The following is a 17,799-nucleotide window of genomic DNA, read 5'->3' as shown; positions in this document are numbered from 1 at the left end:
TTAAAAGGCTGACAGGATTTTATTGAACTTTAAAATACAAAAAGGTCAGATTGTCTCCCACCTCCTCGGCATCCTTTCCATCCAGCACATCCTAATGAAGTGCCACTATTCACAGTGACAGCTCCAGCCCAGCCACAGGACTGCAGGTCCCAGTCGTGTCCTCCAGCACCCCATGGATGAACCCATTTAAAAGCCATGCCTATTTCTGGTATCTCAGCTTTGAACACAGAGGTCCACTTAATCTCTTCCTGGACAAGAGGCAGATATCAGAGAGCATGCTGACCTAAAGGTCTCTGAAGAATGCTCCAAACTGTGGCTGTTGCACAGTTAAGCTGAATCCTAATAAGGAACTCTTCCAAACCAGTGATTCCCAAGCTGTGGGATGGGTATGGCTACCAGCACTACCACGGTGTGGTACACAGGTGGGAACTCAGATTACTATTGGGCATGTTCCTGTTACTCTGCTGCTGTTAGCACCCTATCAATGGGATTTCATGATCCCTGCTCCAAAACAAAGCAATCTAAATCTTCATTACTAACCACAGGGGCAGAAGTGAGAGAGCAGCAAAATCAATTCACAGCACAGCTTCATCACTTCAGACTCACAGCAGAAGTCATTATTTGTTTCTCACACTGCATTTAAGGCTCTCCATGGCCGAGCAGTCAGTTTGGTACTGCTGAGGCACCTCCATCCCAGCCCAATAATATGGCTGCACGTGCAACACCTCCTGTCACAGCTGGACCTCTTGCCTGAGACTGCCAGTAACGGGAAACACAAAAGTCAGTTATGGCGGTTTTTATGTATATGTCTACCTAAAACTGTGTTAAGATTGTCACCCTCCAAACCTTATTCTTGCATCAGGGCAGCTCTGACCTGCTAGCTGTGTACCTGGGTATTTTTTGCAAGTGCTACACTGTAGTATCTAAGCACTAACTTGCAGCAGTGATTTAAAAAATGAGGCCAGTGAAAGCTGTTAGTCTAGCGATGAAAAACTTTGTATCCCATTTGGAACCAGACAGATTCGCTGCCCTCTGACCACAGGCTCTGGGGAAGGTGAGGATTAAGCCTCACTGCACGTCTCTCAAGGCAGTATGTTTGCTCAGCTGCTAGCATGCAGAATTAAGCGTGTGTACTTCTCACAGCACAAAGCCTTCTGTTGTCCAAGGCATTCACTTTCTCCCTCATGTAACTGAGCAATATGGAGGTGGCAAAAAGTGCCTGTTCCAAGCATTACTTTGACGCTGGCCAGCTGTAGTCAGGGCTGGTGACTGCACATGCCATCAGCCACCACCTACATTGAGCTGAAGTACTTAGGAGAAGGCAAAATATCTGTAGAAAAGGTATCCTATTCACCACCAGCCCATCTGATAAAAGGTAGAGCAGCTCTTTTACCCCAAAGTCACAGCTGTGGCACTGTTGTCTGTTGCCTCTGTGGTCCAAAGCCTGCTGCCTCCCCATGAGGTAGCTGTGGCAGCACCAGCAGGAACAGTCTGAGCACCACGGGAGAGTCAGTCTGGCAGGAAAGGCCGCTGGTAGCAATGTTTATTCAGCGATCTGGGAAGCAAGCTTCAGCTTCCTTTTTTTCTTTTTAAGGCTTCTCCTGCTGCATCAGAAAGATGATTTGGAAGCCCATTACCTGTTCTCCATCTTCTGCATCTGCAGGCTGAGTGACGTGAAGCTGGCCAGGAGATCTGTAACCTCGTCCACCTGACAGAAGAACACATCTGGCTGTCAGGCAGGGGAATGCAGCTGTGCAGCCACTCACCACGACAGAATAAACCCCAACATAGCAGGGACCACCCCTGAACTAGGACTGCCAGTAATGCCCGTGCTGAGCTCATGCTAGGACAGGATCCCTTTGGTCCCAACAATCACATAGAAGGGCTCTTATGATCCATGAGGCAATGGGAGCTCTCCATATTCCTCAGGAGGTGGATGCTTGACCTCCACCCTGTGTGATTTAGCCAGTCCTTAAAATAAAAGCATGTTGCTGCATTACCCAAAATTCAGTGGTATCAGGGGTGTTTTCTCTAAGCCTGTTTCTAAGGGCCAATCCTTTGCAAGAAAAAAAAAAAACCAGGCCCTGCAATCCAGTGTGGTTGTGCTGATCCTGGCCTTAAAATGACTGTGCCCTCAGCCCATCTGATGTTCAGCTTCTCTCCTGAGCTGCTAGGCACAGCAATGCTTTCTGCATTTTGAATTCCAACCTAAAGGAGTACCATGAGTCATCACATAACTTGCCCACTTGACCCAGTGTGAACAAGAACCATAACCGTGTCTTCAGTGTCCCCCACTGCTCATGTAGTCGCATTCTCCCACACACAGGAGCCACAACACAAGGTGAGTCACAGCAGCTCAACGCTGCCTACCTGCTCCTTTGTGCTTGTCATCTGTAACCTGGAACAGAGGTCATCCAGCTGTTCCTTCTGCTCATGCCTCCCCAAACGGTCCAGGTATTCCCGCAACATCTGGATAATCTGAAACCAAGAGGCACAAGAGGCAAACATCAGAGAGTTACACTAGGCTGGGGCATTTTTCAAAGAAAAATTGAATTGCAGTTAAATCGCCAAGCACACGGCCTTGATGCTGCATCCCGTGTCAGCGTACGTGATCCTTAGAGAAGAACACATGCAAAGCAACTGCATGGCACTAATGGCAGCACAAGAGCCCAGTGAGTCACCAGAGGCATTCATCAGCCACAAACAGACCAGTTGTAATCCTTGTGTCTGGTTTAGGAAAACAGGAAAGAGAGATGGGCCCAGCTGAAGCAGCATAAGGTCTAGCCCCAAAAGCACCAAGCTTTTCTTTATGGCTAGCTAGCTTCCCTCACTGTGAGGAGCAGGGACTTCCTAGTCCAGCAGGATCTGCTTGTGCATAGGGAGTGAAAATCCTTGTGGCTCCTATAAGGCTCCTGACATGAGGCCCATGCCCTGTGCATTTTTAACCCCACAACTGCTTTCCTATTTCCGTATTAGAGCAAGGTAGGCTATGCTAGAAATGCAGAGTCCCTGCATGTATACATCCTAGCTACAGCCTCATGCTGCAGTCCCTCTCCTGCCACAAGGCATCTGTCTTACATGGTGGTAGAAGAAAAGGAGTGCTCCATAAAGTCCGAGAATTATGATATTCAATGCATCCTTGGCCTATCAGAGCCAAGGGAGGTCCTGCAAAAATTTAGAGTAGACACTGGGAAAAAGGAAGGTCTCTGAAAATGGAAGGGAAAGTCAAACTCTCCCCACAGTGGTTAAGAACCTACAGACAGGTATTTAAATAAAAGGTGTGGGATGCTGCCAGGGGCTGCACCAACTTACCAGAACATGGTACTGTTTCTTTTACCTGTTTCACTTCCAGGCGTACGGCCTCCAGGCTGTGGGACAGTCCTTCCTGCAGGATGTTCAGCTTCGATTTAGCAAGGTGCAGCGGCGTTCTGCCGGCTCGATCCAAGGCGTCAACTCTGGCCCCTGCAAGATGCACGAGCAAGGACAGAAAGTGAGATTTGTTGTCAAGATCTGGTGTCCCTGGGGAGTATCAACAGGGCAGGCAGGAAAGGGACAGGCTGTAATTGTTATAGAGGAAATGTTACCTCCGCGCAGCAGCGTGGTGATGACAGGAACATGGTTCGTGCAGGCAGCTGGGGAGGGAAAACACAGGACACACAACTCAGAGGTACTAGCAAAAACAAGTTCCTGCTCAAGCACGGAGCTTGCTGCTTCCCAAAGGGCTTCTTTGCCACAGGAAGGAAGAACAGCCCAAATGCTAGGATAACCTCACACTCAAGCCTGAGTACTCTCTCTGGAACAGAGCTTGTGCTCCTTGGGGCTGGCAGAGGGAGGGAAATTGAGTCTCTCAAACCTTTTTTCCGAGCCTAAACTTTGTGAGGAGTGAAGCTAGTGAAATTCAAAGAGCCTCTTCTAGGTCCTTAAATCTGGGGATGCATACTGTGAGGCACAGGGAAGAGGAAGGTGGAGAGGAAAGGAACAGTAAGGCAGTGTTCACCTCACCTCTCTGCATGCAAAGCTCATCTCTGTGGCACTTACCCAAATGTAGCGGGGTGTTGCCCAGCCCATCTCTCTGGTTTGGGTCAGCCCCATGGTCCAGAAGCAGTTGCACTGGAAACAAGGAAACAGAGCCACATCAGTCCCTTCCCTTTGCCCCACAGGTCAGGCCCACATGGGCCACAGGTCCATGTTGCAGCCACCAGGCTGCCCTACAGGTGCTTCTGTTAAGCTCATCAGCTGCCTTACTGAGACAGGGAACAGGGGTTGATGTAGCAATGCAGAAGGACTCAGCTCAAAGTCAGGTGGTGTCACTGCACCTGAGCTCCCTGAGGGGAACAACTGTGAGGAAGGACACCCTTCCCTCTGCATCAGTACAGCCCTAAAACTGGGAGGTCCTGTTCCCCCTCCAGCAGGGTGACATGGCAAGCCCTGGGCCCAGAGTTCAGCTGGCAACTTTGACACAAAAGAGCAATCTCTGTCACATGCTGAATCAAAATAAAGAGCATCCTTTGAAATCTCGGCCACAAAGAGGTTGGAAGGCAGAACTCCCCCTCCCCACTCACCGATGTGATCATTGCCATTGCAGGAGGCGAAGTGCAGGGCTGTCCGGCCTTTGTCGTCCGCAGCACAGGGGTCAGTTCCATCCTCCAAGAGTTGCTGCACTGACAGCACCAAGGAGGAGAAGAAAGCAGGTAAGCTGAAGAGGCAACTGACTGGAGAGGGGTAATCCTATCCACTCTTCTGGGGTAGATATACATAGCTGTCAAGTCAACTGGACTTGAACCAGTTCCCACCAGCATCCTAGCTCAGCAGAACCAGCTGAGGCAGCACAACCTCCACCCTCTGTTTCAGCCTTTACCACCTTTCACATGTTGCCATGAAAGATAAGCCAACAGCTGTAATGGCTAAGGATCCATCTAGCCAAACTGTCAAGCTCCAAGGACAATCAGCAGCAAATGCCTAGAGTATAAAAAGACAGGAAGGATGTGGGGCTAACTCTCAGCTTTACTCATCTGCATCTCAGGCACTTCCCAAGTTAGAGTTAGCATCCTGTGCTTACTACGCCTCCGTGGGCTTTCCCTGTGGATTCGCATGGTCCTTTTCTGTGCCTGTGTAAACTTTTCACACCAACATGGACCCGTGGTCAGAAGTTTCACAGTGTAAGCACGTGTAGTGAGAAAAGCCGTTTCTTCACACCTGTTTCGACTATGCCCCTTCCTAGATCCATCTGAAAGTCCTGTTTTTTTGCCATATCTCATGTGGCAAAAGTAAGGAAATGGTGGCTACAGTATGGGAAGCAGGCAGGGGAGTGCACCGACCCTCCAAGAGCAGTGCAAAGAGACCAGTAAAGGCTGCAAAGATTAGGGACATAAAAATAGCATCTATTGCAACATGGGTAAGAACAACGTAAGAGTTATTACTATTGTTGTTTCGAGATCACCCTGACAGAGTAACCCTGATAGGTGCATAAAATAAAGCCCACTATGTAGCTGTTAAAAATGCTGACAGGTTCACTATATTTTGTGATCTTTAGCAGCATATCCTGCAACAGCCAAACAACTGGGCAACAGGTACATACCAAAGCAGCTGGAACAGTGCAGTGCTGATTTAGCTCAATGCATTTGGAAAATTAACACTATGAACCAGGGGCAGTGAAAAAGTGAGCACTATGACCAGCTTCACTCTGATCAGAGAATGAAACTGGGCTCCAAAAGAGCATTTTCTAGATCTGAAGCAAATAAAGCACCATGTCCACAAACTATCAGCACCTACTTCGTCCTCTCCTAAAATAAGAGTCCTCCACATACTGCCCTTCCAGGAAGAGATCATAAGTGGGACTGACAGCCTTACCTGTGTCTAAGTCGTTGCTATTGGCAGCTTCACGCAGCCTTTTCAGAGCTGTGTAGAAAAGAAAGCAATTACTAAGCAGAACAGAGAAAAAAGGTGCGTTTCCCTACTGAAACATCCCAGTAGGTTGGCCCAGGTGTGGGGCCAAATCGCGCTGCTGCTCCTGGCTCAGCCCAGAGAAGGGGAAGCCGGAGATCAAGCCACCAGGTAAGAACAGCTCTCCTCGTGTCCTCCGGAAGCCCTCCCACTCCTGACCGGCACCCTCCTCTGGCAGAACCAGGGATAACTTCTCAAGCCGCCCCCGAACAGATCCGACCCCCGTCCCATGCGGAGCCGGCCGAAGGCAGGGCTGTTTTGGGACGGGACAGAGGCTCCCCGCCGCCCCCCGCTCACCGTGGGCCTCCTTGCCCGTAGGCCCCAGCCGGCGGTGCAGGCGGGCGGCCCTACGCAGGCGGCGGGCCGGGATCTTGCCCGCGGGCTCCTCCCGCTGCCACAGGACGTGCAGGTACCCGAGGGGCGCGCCCGCCGCCGGCCCCAGCGGCAGCCCGGGCTCCAGCAGCGGCAGCCCGACCGGCGGCTGTGGCTCCGGCTCCGGCCCCGGCCCCGACTCCGGCCCCGGCCCCGCGGCGGGCGCCGCGTCGGCAGCGCCGCCACCTTCCATCCCCTCCCGGGCCGGGCCGGGCAGAGGGGCGGGGCGTCACCATAACAACTGGGCGGGCCGTATCCGCTCCACCAATGGGAGACGCCTCGCCCCGTGCTTGCAGCCAATAGGGAGGGCGCGGGTGAGGAGGAAGAGGAGGAGGGAGGCGGTGAGCAGGAAAGCCTGACGGGCAGGCGCTTTCTCCAGTCAGAGGGAGGGACGGGCCACAGGCAGCCCATGGCGGCTCAGCGAGCTGAAGACGGACAGTCGCTTTAACCAGTGGAAGTGATCAGCTGGCCGCTCCGAGCCCCTCCCCTGTGCCCGCCCCAGGCCCCCGTTTCCTCCCGGAGCCCTTTCCGCGCCGCGCCGTCGCCGCCATGGCCTACCCGGGCGAGGACTACGACAACGAGGTGCGGGCGGGGGGCGCGGGGGACGCGGGGGGCGCGGCCGGGCTGTTCGCGGGCACTCACTGCCGCCCTCTCCCTGCAGGCTGCCTACGACCCCTACGCGTACTCCAACGACTATGATATGCACACGGGTGAGTGCTGGCCTGGGCCGCGGTGCCGCGGGGGACCCGGCGCCCGGCGGGGTCTGTGGGGCCGGGCCGGGCCGTGCGGCGGCTGCTTCACTGCTGCGCCTTCCCTGCAGGAGACCCGAAGCAAGACCTGGCCTACGAGCGCCAGTACGAGCAGCAGACCTACCAGGTGATCCCCGAAGTGATCAAAAACTTCATTCAGTATTTTCACAAGACGGTGTCAGATCTCATTGATCAGAAGGTGTACGAGCTCCAGGCCAGCCGAGTTTCCAGTGATGTTATTGACCAGAAGGTGTACGAGATCCAGGACATTTATGAGAACAGGTACAACACCGTCCTCCCTACAAGTGGGAATCATCGTTTAAACTGTGATGACAGTGCACTCTGCCCTTAAAAGGAAAGGCTTACCAAATCTTGCTGCTACCTGTGTTGTTCGAAACTTGATCTTTCTCTAAATTAGGTTTGGTTTGGTTACTGGGGAAAAAAAAAATATTTCCAGTCTGTTAGGGTCAAATAAGTATAGGTGAGTTGTGACCCCCCTGAAGAAGAATATGAGCCCTGACCTAACAGGTATGTAGGCTACAAAAAGGGACCTCAGTCATGCTAGCCAGGCAGTTTACAGAAAGCTGCAAGGTGTAACTTTTGTGTCTGTTCCCTACAGATACTCTTTCACTCCTGCTTGTAGCTGTTTCCATAAAGAAAATGTGGAAGTAACATGCACGGCTGTTTTGTGCCTGAGGGATGAAGACTAACTGCTTAGTTTGCAGTTCTTGTTCTTTGCCTCAACACTGAAGTTACAGGGGGTGGGGGTGGTTCTCAGCCTTCATCAAGCCCAAGGTGTCTCTGTTGTCATCTCTAGCTCCATCACTGTCATCCTGGAAAGTGGTTTCTCATACCACGTGTGTCTGTCTTTCAGCTGGACAAAACTGACAGAAAGGTTTTTTAAGAACACCCCATGGCCAGAGGCCGAGGCCATTGCCCCTCAGGTTGGGAACGGTAAGTCTTTCTCTTTGGTTGTCAGAGAGAGAAGGACCTAAATCTGGTCCATGAGTGAGCAGGTGCACATCGTTGCTGCTGCCTGAGTCAGTTGTCTTTGTTCACTCTGGCAACTCCTTCAGCAGGTGCCTGGCAAGGAGTCAAACTGCAAAGTATCTTTTTGCGCTTCCCTCTGTGATTGTGGCAGGAGGGTAATAGGTCTTGTAGCTTGCTCATGTCCCCTTCTGTCATCTTTTCCAGATGCTGTTTTCCTCATCCTGTACAAGGAGCTGTACTACAGGCACATCTACGCCAAAGTCAGCGTGAGTGTTGGCCCTTTGTCTTCCTGTGGGTTGAATGCTGTTTTCTTTGTGCCAGCAAACTCGCCAAGTCTTGCTGCCACCACAGTTTCAGTGGTCCCACAGTTTTTGCAAGACAGGATTTGTGGGTTTGTGAGCTGCTAAGTCACATTGCTTCCAGGGAAGCTTGGAATTCTTGCCTTTTGTTAGTTTAGTAAGGATTCACTGATTGCTGGAAAGACTATCTGAGGCTAGTTAGCTGTCTCTTCAGGCTTGGTCATAATGAGTGTGCAGGGTTCCCTGGTAGATCAAATGAATCGGAAGATGGATCTGAGTTTTCAAGAGGCTGTTTGTTACTGACATTCAGTGTATTGGTTAGTGAGTTAGGGACGTAGGAGGCTTTGGGAGGTAATTGAATTTTCCTTTTAAGTGCTTTTTTTTGGTGTGTTTCTTTGTGGCTCTTTTTTCCTCAGATGAGCAACTGGGTCAGAGGGTGTGTCACAAGAGGGAGGTGCATTATTTGTGACTAAAAACTCCTCATGGGGTCAGAGTATGTTGGAAAGAGGGAAATATGGATACCATAAAGGATACAGGAGAAGGAAGTGGAAGGAATAATGCTTTGTGAAACAAAACAAATCCCTCACTATTTTTTTTCTTAGGCTGTTTTAAAGTCAGTGAGAAAATCACAGTACTTGGGGAAAAAAGCTGAACACACTCACAACTTACGGGGTATATAAGTAATAATTGCAGTTTTACTGGGGACCAGAGGGTGGAGAAATGAGCACTTTAAAAAGGCTGCTGTGTTAACCCAGGACAGGCTTTAACAGGAGAAACTGGTTTCTTAAACTTTGCTGTTAGTGGTTCTCAGACTCAGTGTCTCCAGGCTGAACAAGGGAGATGACTCTAGGAAGAGAATGATTCCTTACCAGTAGGTCAAAGTGTTTAGAAATGCTGTCCAGAAACAGAATTGTTAGTTTATTAAGGCCTCTCATAAAGGGAGAAAGTAAGAAAGCTGATGAAGGTATAGGAAGTTCTTAAGTCTGGACAGTAGAAAGGGGAAGAGGGAAGGTTAGTGCATAGTATTCACAGGAATTTTGAGTGCTTGGTTGTCCTGGGAGAAGCTACCTATACAGGAAAAGTCAGCCCTGTTCTATGGGACAACAGTGATACAATTTCAGGCTTCCTGGGTGATGCTGGTGGGTGTCCTAGTTAGGTACTGGCTTTAACTCTTCTGAAAGAGACCCTCTACTGCTATGACTACTCACTGTCCTTTGTATGCTGTTGCCCATGAATTTCCCTCTTTGGTGCTCAAAACAAAGCAGACGGTGCTGACTTCTCATTACAGGGAGGGCCCACACTGGAGCAGAGATTTGAATCCTACTACAACTACTGCAATCTCTTCAACTACATCCTCAGTGAGTTGCTGCAGTCCATGTCTGGTTTGTTAATTTTGGAGAGGGAGAGTGGATGGAGAGGGGTGGAACTGGAGAAAGGGTCAGAAGAACTGCAACATGTTTGTGTATAGATCACATAGGGAGAAGTAGTCTACAAGCTTTCTGTATGTTTGAGTTTGCTGAATGAAGAGCAATTTACATCCATGAATTTAAAACTATAAAAAGTAGAAATAGTCCCCAGTGCTTTCTGAAACACTATAAAGAATAAAACTTATTTAGCTTTCTGTCTTCCTGAGAACTGCCTGATCTATTTCTATTAAAAATTAAAATGAAGCTGTAAGCTAAAGAAACTTGCAGTGTTTTCACAACTGCTTACTGCTGTTGATACCCTTTGGAACAAATGTTAGTGTTTGTGACTCCCTGCCAGGCTTTTTGTGGCGATTAGATCAGTTGGGATAAACCTCTCCTGTCTGTGTACAGCTTCTGAGAATCGCTGCTGCAGAGCCGTCATGCTTTAGAGATTAACCCTGTGCATGTTCATGGTCTTTGAAAGTGAAGGCAGTTGAGGTAGCAGAAGCTACGTATCACAGCCCTACTGGAAGCTTCATTCATCTGCTGCTTTCACAAGAATTTCAGGGGAATTCTTGTCTTCTTTTAATTTGTCTGCTCCTCCAGTTCTGCCACTGTTCTTGCTCGAGGTATTGAACCTCTCATCTATTCTTCTGCAGATGCTGATGGCCCTGCTCCCCTGGAGCTGCCCAACCAGTGGCTCTGGGATATCATTGATGAATTCATATACCAGGTATGTGGCTATAAGTCTGGGCCATTTTGGAGTGGCTTTGCCTTTATTAGTTGTATAAATTTTCCATCTCTTCCCTCGCTGTGATTTTCATAGTGAGGACATACATTGCATGTAAAAAAAACTTTGGTCAGCTCTTTAGGGAGTCCTCAACTTTTGCCGATATTTCTGTTTCAAAACACAAGTTTTGTGTTTCTTAGGCAGTAAGGCTTTTATGCTTACACAGAGAGATTGATGACCTGATTTGAAATAAGCTGTGGTCTAAGATCTTGACATTAGGAAATATTTTTACATTTATTGTTCTGAGTGCAACACTACAGATCTCAAATACTATTAGTTTTTCTCTGTAGATTCTTTTATCTGTAACTTTTTACAATAGAGCTGCCTATAATTCTTCAAATGCTATCTTGTCAAGCTTGAGGATGAAAAAAAGATATATGCATGTACAGAAAAAAGATGTGTGTATGCAGACTCATCTTCTGATTTGGTTCAGACAGCGGATTTCTGTTAAGTTGCCTGTCCTAATTGTCTAAGACATCTTTCTCTGCTTCAATCTGTTTTCTGGCCTTTTCCCTGTGAACTATACCATTTTTTCCCTACGTGCTATAATTTACCATTTTGATTTCCAGGTGATCTCAGATGAAACTTTTTTTTTTTTTTTAATACAAGTTTTAGTTTATTGTATTGCATTTGTGTGAGCAACTTGTAAGCTTAGTGCACTTAGCTGAGCATCTGCAAACAAGCTGCTCATCACTGAATCTCTGCTTTTTCCTGTAGTTCCAGTCTTTCAGCCAGTACCGCTGTAAGACAGCCAAGAAGTCTGAAGAGGAAATCGACTTCCTTCGTTCCAACCCCAAGATCTGGAACGTCCACAGTGTCCTTAATGTGCTGCACTCTCTGGTGGACAAATCCAACATCAACCGACAGCTGGAGGTCTATACAAGTGGAGGTGAGCTATCTGGGTGGTGCCAAGCAGCACTGATGTCTGTGCTGCCTTGCTTTGATTTGACCAAACTCAGTTAACTTTGTTGGGAGCTGGATCAAACCCGTTATCAAGGGTTGGATTGGCTGGGACCAGGTTCTGTTGGCCTTAAGTGACAAGTGCTGGTGATACATTTCAGGCCTTGCTCCTTTTGCCGGTAAACACAGAGGTGCTGAAAGGCAAGCTTGCTTCCTTGGAGGGTGTCATCATGGTTCCTTATTTTCCCAGGTGACCCTGAAAGTGTGGCTGGTGAATATGGTCGCCACTCCCTCTACAAGATGCTGGGCTATTTCAGCCTGGTTGGGCTACTGCGTCTGCACTCTCTGCTGGGGGATTACTACCAAGCCATCAAGGTGCTGGAGAACATTGAGCTCAACAAGAAGGTAGTACAACACATTCTGACCTCTCTCTTGGAGTCTTCCAAATGCCTCTCTTCAAACACGCTGGTGAAAGATTGCCATAATGAATCTTCCAGCTGAGGGTACTGTTTGTATGTGCTGCAGTTGTCAGGAGTTTGTAGTTGGGCACAGCTGGAGCTTTGGCATTAAATCAAGCCATATGATAATGCCTGATGCTGTTGCAGCACAATTGCCTAGTTTTTTAGGATGATTTCTGTGTTGGGAAGGCAGTGTTGTTACAGGGAATATTATTGGAACTGTAAGTGGTAGCACAGTGGTAACTAGCTGAACACACTGTTCCTGTCTTGGTCAGTGGCTCGTTCTTGTATTTTTGACTTTTGTTCTCACCATGCCTGTTCCCACCTTGTGTGGTTTTGCCCTAGAATTGGGTGCTGCTTGTGGCTAACTGAAGTCCAGCAGCAACATGGGCTTGGCCCAGTGCTTGGCACAGATCTGTGTATGTGCTGTCTGGCACAGGATATGGAATGAAACAGGGGGAAAGGGAACTGAGCAGACCAATATTAGGCACACTGCATGAGTTCTCTGCTTGCAGGAAGCTGAAAGTGGAAAACATAGGAAATGGGATGATCTAATTAACAGTGAGGAAGCTGCTTCGGGGATGGGTGGGAGGTGAAGTATCCTGAATTAACCCTCTCTTTTCTGTATTTGGGAAGGGAGTGAAAGCAGAGGTGGCTGGGTTCAGGCTAACAAGTTGTTTGGATTGTTGTCTCCCCTCTAACATTGCACATTGATCCTTCCTTCTCAGAGCATGTACTCCCGGGTGCCCGAGTGCCAGGTGACCACCTATTACTACGTGGGCTTCGCATACCTTATGATGCGGCGTTACCAGGATGCCATCCGTGTCTTTGCCAACATCCTACTCTACATCCAGAGGACCAAGAGCATGTTTCAGAGGACGACCTACAAGTACGAGATGGTAAGAGATAGAATAGACTAGACTTCCCAAAAGAAAAAGTTTGTCTTTCTTGCCCCTCCTCCAGCACCTGATAGTCTACGATGAATAGTCCAGCCTTATTTTGCTGGTGGTGGTGACTGGGGATCCCTTGAACTCCTTTGCCATATGTGGCAATATTTCGTCTTAGCTGTGTTAGTAGCTATTTTGATTGTTCCCCACGCTGTTGCCCCAACTCCATTTGCACTCTCCCTCTAGGCAAGGTTGTTACTAAATATCAGTTGCTAATGATTTTCTTGTTGACACTTCTTCAAACTGAGTCATGTTCTTAGTCCAGTCCTGCACTTCAGGTTGCTACCATTGTTGGATATATTTCCATTATCTGATAATCGTTTACAGATATGGCTGTAACAAAAGTTCCTTTCTCCTTCCACCTAAGCTGTCTCTGGTGCCTGTTTTACCACCTGCTGCTGCTGCTGTCTTCTTTTCATCCTCCTGATTTATTTCTAACTCTTCGTGTAGCCAAATCCTGCCAGTCTTAATTCTGTGACACTTCAAAAATTTGGTATGTCTCTTTCAGCCACACAGCTGTTTCATTGCACACTCAAATAAATCTTCCTTCACAGTTTTTGCTTCACTGACCTCCCTGATAACTGTCCTTTGCCAGAACATGGCTGTTAAACTATCTACCTTCCCTACCAAAGCAGTCAAACCTGCTTCTGGCCACCCAGGTTCAGTGTGGCTCTGGATGCATTCACTCTGAGCTTTCCTCTTGTCCAGCCCTCTTTTTCACTGGTGAAAACCTTGATCTGTCTGCTTTGCCCAGAGGCACTGCTTATTGTGCCATCCCCCTTGAGTATTAGGGCCATCAGTGCTTCAGGTAAAGGTCTGTCTCTGGAAAATGCAGCTCCCAGCTTCCCTTCAGCACCCTGGAGCCTGAGCACACTGTCAGGCTGACAGGTTCTCCTGTCTGTCTCAGATCAACAAGCAGAACGAGCAGATGCACGCGCTGCTGGCCATCGCCCTCACCATGTACCCCATGCGCATCGACGAGAGCATCCACCTGCAGCTGCGGGAGAAGTACGGGGACAAGATGCTGCGCATGCAGAAGGGCGACGCACAGGTCTATGAGGAGCTCTTCAGTTACGCCTGCCCCAAGTTCCTTTCTCCTGTGGTGCCCAATTACGACAACGTGCACCCTAACTACCACAAGGAGCCCTTTCTACAGCAGCTCAAGGTCTTTGCCGACGAGGTTCAGCAGCAGGCCCAGCTCTCCACCATCCGTAGCTTCCTCAAGCTCTACACCACTATGCCAGTGGCGAAGCTGGCTGGCTTCTTAGACCTGACAGAGCAGGAGTTTCGTATCCAGCTGCTCGTCTTCAAGCACAAGATGAAGAACCTGGTATGGACCAGTGGCATATCTGCCCTTGACGGAGAGTTCCAGTCTGCCTCTGAGGTTGACTTCTATATTGACAAGGTTGGTATCTGTACTTGCTGGCTAGGAAATTCATTCACCCAGGAAATTCTGGAAGTGGCAGCACCTGGTTTTGCTCCATCCTGTGTGAAATATTCCTTTTTCCTTTGCCATGTGAGGGTCTTGGTTGCCCACAGTGAAGTTGTAGCCCTGCTTAATAGGAGTGTCAATAGGTAAAGAATGATGGGATGTCACAGGCAGCTTTGGTAGTTGTCATACCTAGAAAACAAAGGTCCTAAATGGCTTTCCCAGGACAGAGGGAACTGTTTATTTGTCAGTGTTTTCTGGGAGGTGACAATTAGGTGACAGTGCTATCGGTGGGCAGTTGGAATTGTCAACTTCGTAGGTTGCTTGATGAAGCAGGGATGTTTCTTGGTCATGTTACAGGTCCACTTTTCATTGAAGGAGCATTTAGCTCTGGATAGGAGGAATCTAAACACAAGGTATATGGACATGTCACTATCCTGCCCCTGGAGCTCCAGCAGCAGAGGGCATAGCAAAGGGTCTTGGAGAACTTCATTTTCAGAGAAAATAGCAGTAACCATTAGGTTTTTTGCTAGGAATGAGACTAGGTTGCCCCTTGTTATTAGTTCTTAGAGCAGACCTCTTCCTGCAAGGTCTCATACTGTGTCTCAGCCTAGTGCTCTTGTCATTTAGTGTGATTCTTAGCTGCTGAAAAAGGGAGGCATGAATTGGGCTTGGAACTGTCAAACTACTGCAGAGAGAGACAAAAATAGGCAGAGCCTGCAAGAATGTGAGGAGTGAATGCAGTGTGATTTGGGGCCCCCCATGACAGGCAAAGGTATAGGAAAGGCAGCCCATAGAATACTGAATCGTTACTGTGGGACTAGCACAGGTTAAATATGTGTGATACTGAACCAGGGCTGGAGTGAAGCCCCTCAGGTTGCTCCTCATGTTTAGCTGCTCTTGCTGTCTCCATGCTAGCAGAGTCCTTTTCCTGTTCTCTTCCCAGGACATGATCCATATTGCAGACACAAAGGTTGCTCGACGCTATGGAGACTTCTTCATCCGCCAGATCCACAAGTTTGAGGAGGTGAGGCCTGGGCAGCAGAGCTTTGTAGCTCTCTAATGTGGGGCAAGCATTGGGCTGTGCAGGCCCTGGAGGATCCACGTTTGTGTGAGACAGCTGTGTGATTCCTTGCTGGGGTGAGCCCTTGCTCTACAAGGCTCTGGGCAAAGGCAGGTGCTCTAAACAGCAGCTGCTGGCCTTTGAAGAGTGGTATGTTTTTCTGTAAGAAGTGCTCATTTGAGCCACAGTGGAAAAGGAGGAGGGTTTTACTGTCCAAGAACACTGACTCCATTGTCCCTTGACTACTGTGGTGTTGTTATCAGTAATGCTACCCAAATCATGTCTAACCTCATAACTATGGCTCTAGAAAGTAGCCTCAAAGGTTCCTGGAGCACAGATGACTTCAGCATTAAGCTTGGCTAGGAGGTGACATTCTGTCACTGCTCCACTTTCCTAACAGAGGCTGTTGTGCACTGGAAGCTTAGACAGCAAAATCCTGAGATTTGGAGACTTGAGCAATACAGGGTTGCAATACCAGTGCTAGAAGTTTGCATCCTCTCTTCTCCCCATATCTTCCTCTGCTGTCATGGAGAGGATGAGAGAGTTTTACTTGTTCCCCTTCTACTTCACACACTGCACTTGCTCTCTTTTTCAAGGAGTTGGAGAGGGAGGAGTAGCATTGTATGCATTGGATCCCCTGCTGAGGGGAACAGTAGTGTATGTGAATTATTATGTGGTTTTCTGACCTTTGCTTTCTCTAATTCCAGCTGAACCGAACCCTAAAGAAGATGGGCCAAAGACCCTAAAACTCCCGTGGATGCAATGCAGGCCTGGGGCAGAGAAGTGGGTGGGAGAGATTATTCTCTTTGTGTTGAGCGAGGGGAGCTCAGGGTTCTGGCATTTCTGGAATCTCCTGTGACTCTGAAGGTTTTTTGTATTTAAGTATGCAGACTTGTTTGGCTCAAACTATCTCACCAAGGACAAGACATCTAATAAATTGGTGGATTTTTTCTGGTGAGCATTTGGTATCTGATGTACTGATTTATTTTTCCTTTGTGGAAGAATATAACCGCGTCTGGAGACATAGGCAGCTGCTGTTGGTTTGTGCTCTCTTTGGTCCATGCTGTTGCAGGAAACAGAAGGGGACAGATCTCTTTCAAAGCCCTGTACAGTCACTGTGCATAGCAAACAGGGAAGGCTGCAGAGCTTGTTAACGGGGAGAAAATGAGCTATTCCACAGTGTCTTCACAGGATATGGAAAGAGCTATTACACCACACACTGAATAAACCTTAGTTGTAGCTGCTTTTCTATAAGTTTGTATTTTTGCCTTTCTACCCCTCGTTTTAGTTACTAAGATGCAGAAACACTCCAAAAAGGATTGGCGTGTTTTTCAATGAAGGGGAAGGATTTTTGTAAACATTCAACCAGTATTAACTGGTCATCTGCTGAGATGTCCTTACCGCAGGTTGTGTTTTATTTCAGCACAAGTGCTGCCCAAGACCTGGCCCTTAATTCACTGGAATTCAGTTTCTCTGGAAAACTCCCCGAGGGCCTTTCACTTATTAAAACCCTTTAAATGCAAATTTTGCCAGCTCTCCAGCCACAAATTTGCAGTGCCATGAAAAAGGAAAATGTTGAAAACTAGCCCCATAAAGGGAAATCAAGGACTTGTAAATACTGGGGAAGAGAATGCAAAGAATGAATCGCATCCCTCCACACCCTCTCTCCCCTCTCCTCTTGCTGTCTTTAAATAGTTTGGTGTTTGAGTGGTGGAAACAGGTGCAAGACAAAAACCTGCATGTGTAATAGGAAAGCTACACAAAGCGTGTTTCAGATACACAACCTGGCTCTCTGTACCTCTCCCTTTGTTCCTTTCTGCTGAGAGAGGGGTCCTGGCAGTCCAGTCTGGCTCTGTGTGTGATTCTGTTTAGAAGCAGGGAATAATTAACCTTTGTTGGATTATATGCTATTTGAATGAGGGTCAAGTTTCCAATGTCCTAGATACTGCTCAAAAGTAAACTGTTTCCCACCACAAAGTCAAGTATCCTGGACAGGCAGGGTACAGGCAGCACAGAGTGAGATTAAATGGGCAATTCCTGTCGGCCTTCTGGCTGCTGCCGTTACTGTTAGGGATGCTAAGAACTTACTGCCTCCAGTTCTGGAGGGTTTGAGGCAGCCATACCATTAAGAAGTTAAAAGACTGAGATGCCACTGCATTGCAGCATCCCATGGGAGCTGTGTTCATACCAAGGAGAATCTGCTCCCTTTTGTTTTTAGGGTTGTCATTTTATCTTCTGTATATTTACCAACAGCAGCACAGTAAGCATAGCTGTCAACAGCAACTGCCCTACTTTCTTATTACCCAAAACCTAAATCTTTCCCAGAACGTGTGCTCAGGTGGATGCGATACGCAGCAGGAGAACCTGTGGCAGGTATCTCCATGATCAGTTATAGTTCATAGCATAGCAAAGGAATCCATTGTGTTACTGGGATTTGGTCTGGTTTTAATTTG

At 48.3% G+C, this 17,799-nt stretch overlaps 2 protein-coding genes across 2 annotated transcripts; one reads left to right on the top strand and one right to left on the bottom strand.

The window, feature by feature from the left end:
* ANKRD54 (ankyrin repeat domain 54) lies at positions 1-6,523 on the bottom strand. The gene is made up of 8 exons (XM_050323829.1): positions 6,241-6,523; positions 5,851-5,898; positions 4,563-4,661; positions 4,039-4,110; positions 3,585-3,632; positions 3,338-3,462; positions 2,371-2,478; positions 1-1,708 (listed from the first exon to the last, which is right to left on the bottom strand). Exons 1-8 carry the CDS (start codon positions 6,506-6,508, stop codon positions 1,634-1,636), a joined length of 843 nt encoding a protein of 280 aa, XP_050179786.1. The 5' UTR covers positions 6,509-6,523; the 3' UTR covers positions 1-1,633.
* Positions 6,524-6,775: 252 nt separating this feature from the next.
* Positions 6,776-16,307, top strand: EIF3L (eukaryotic translation initiation factor 3 subunit L). Its single transcript, XM_050323828.1, has 13 exons — positions 6,776-6,897; positions 6,977-7,025; positions 7,136-7,346; positions 7,939-8,018; positions 8,259-8,320; positions 9,642-9,711; positions 10,419-10,492; positions 11,267-11,438; positions 11,700-11,854; positions 12,636-12,806; positions 13,762-14,259; positions 15,230-15,310; positions 16,054-16,307. Exons 1-13 carry the CDS (start codon positions 6,865-6,867, stop codon positions 16,090-16,092), a joined length of 1,695 nt encoding a protein of 564 aa, XP_050179785.1. The 5' UTR covers positions 6,776-6,864; the 3' UTR covers positions 16,093-16,307.
* Positions 16,308-17,799: the final 1,492 nt, after the last annotated feature.

This window comes from Myiozetetes cayanensis, unplaced genomic scaffold (assembly GCF_022539395.1).
Source record: "Myiozetetes cayanensis isolate MyiCay16 unplaced genomic scaffold, myiCay2020 scf3, whole genome shotgun sequence".
NCBI lineage: Eukaryota > Metazoa > Chordata > Aves > Passeriformes > Tyrannidae > Myiozetetes > Myiozetetes cayanensis.
This window is presented reverse-complemented; position numbering and strand designations above follow the sequence as displayed.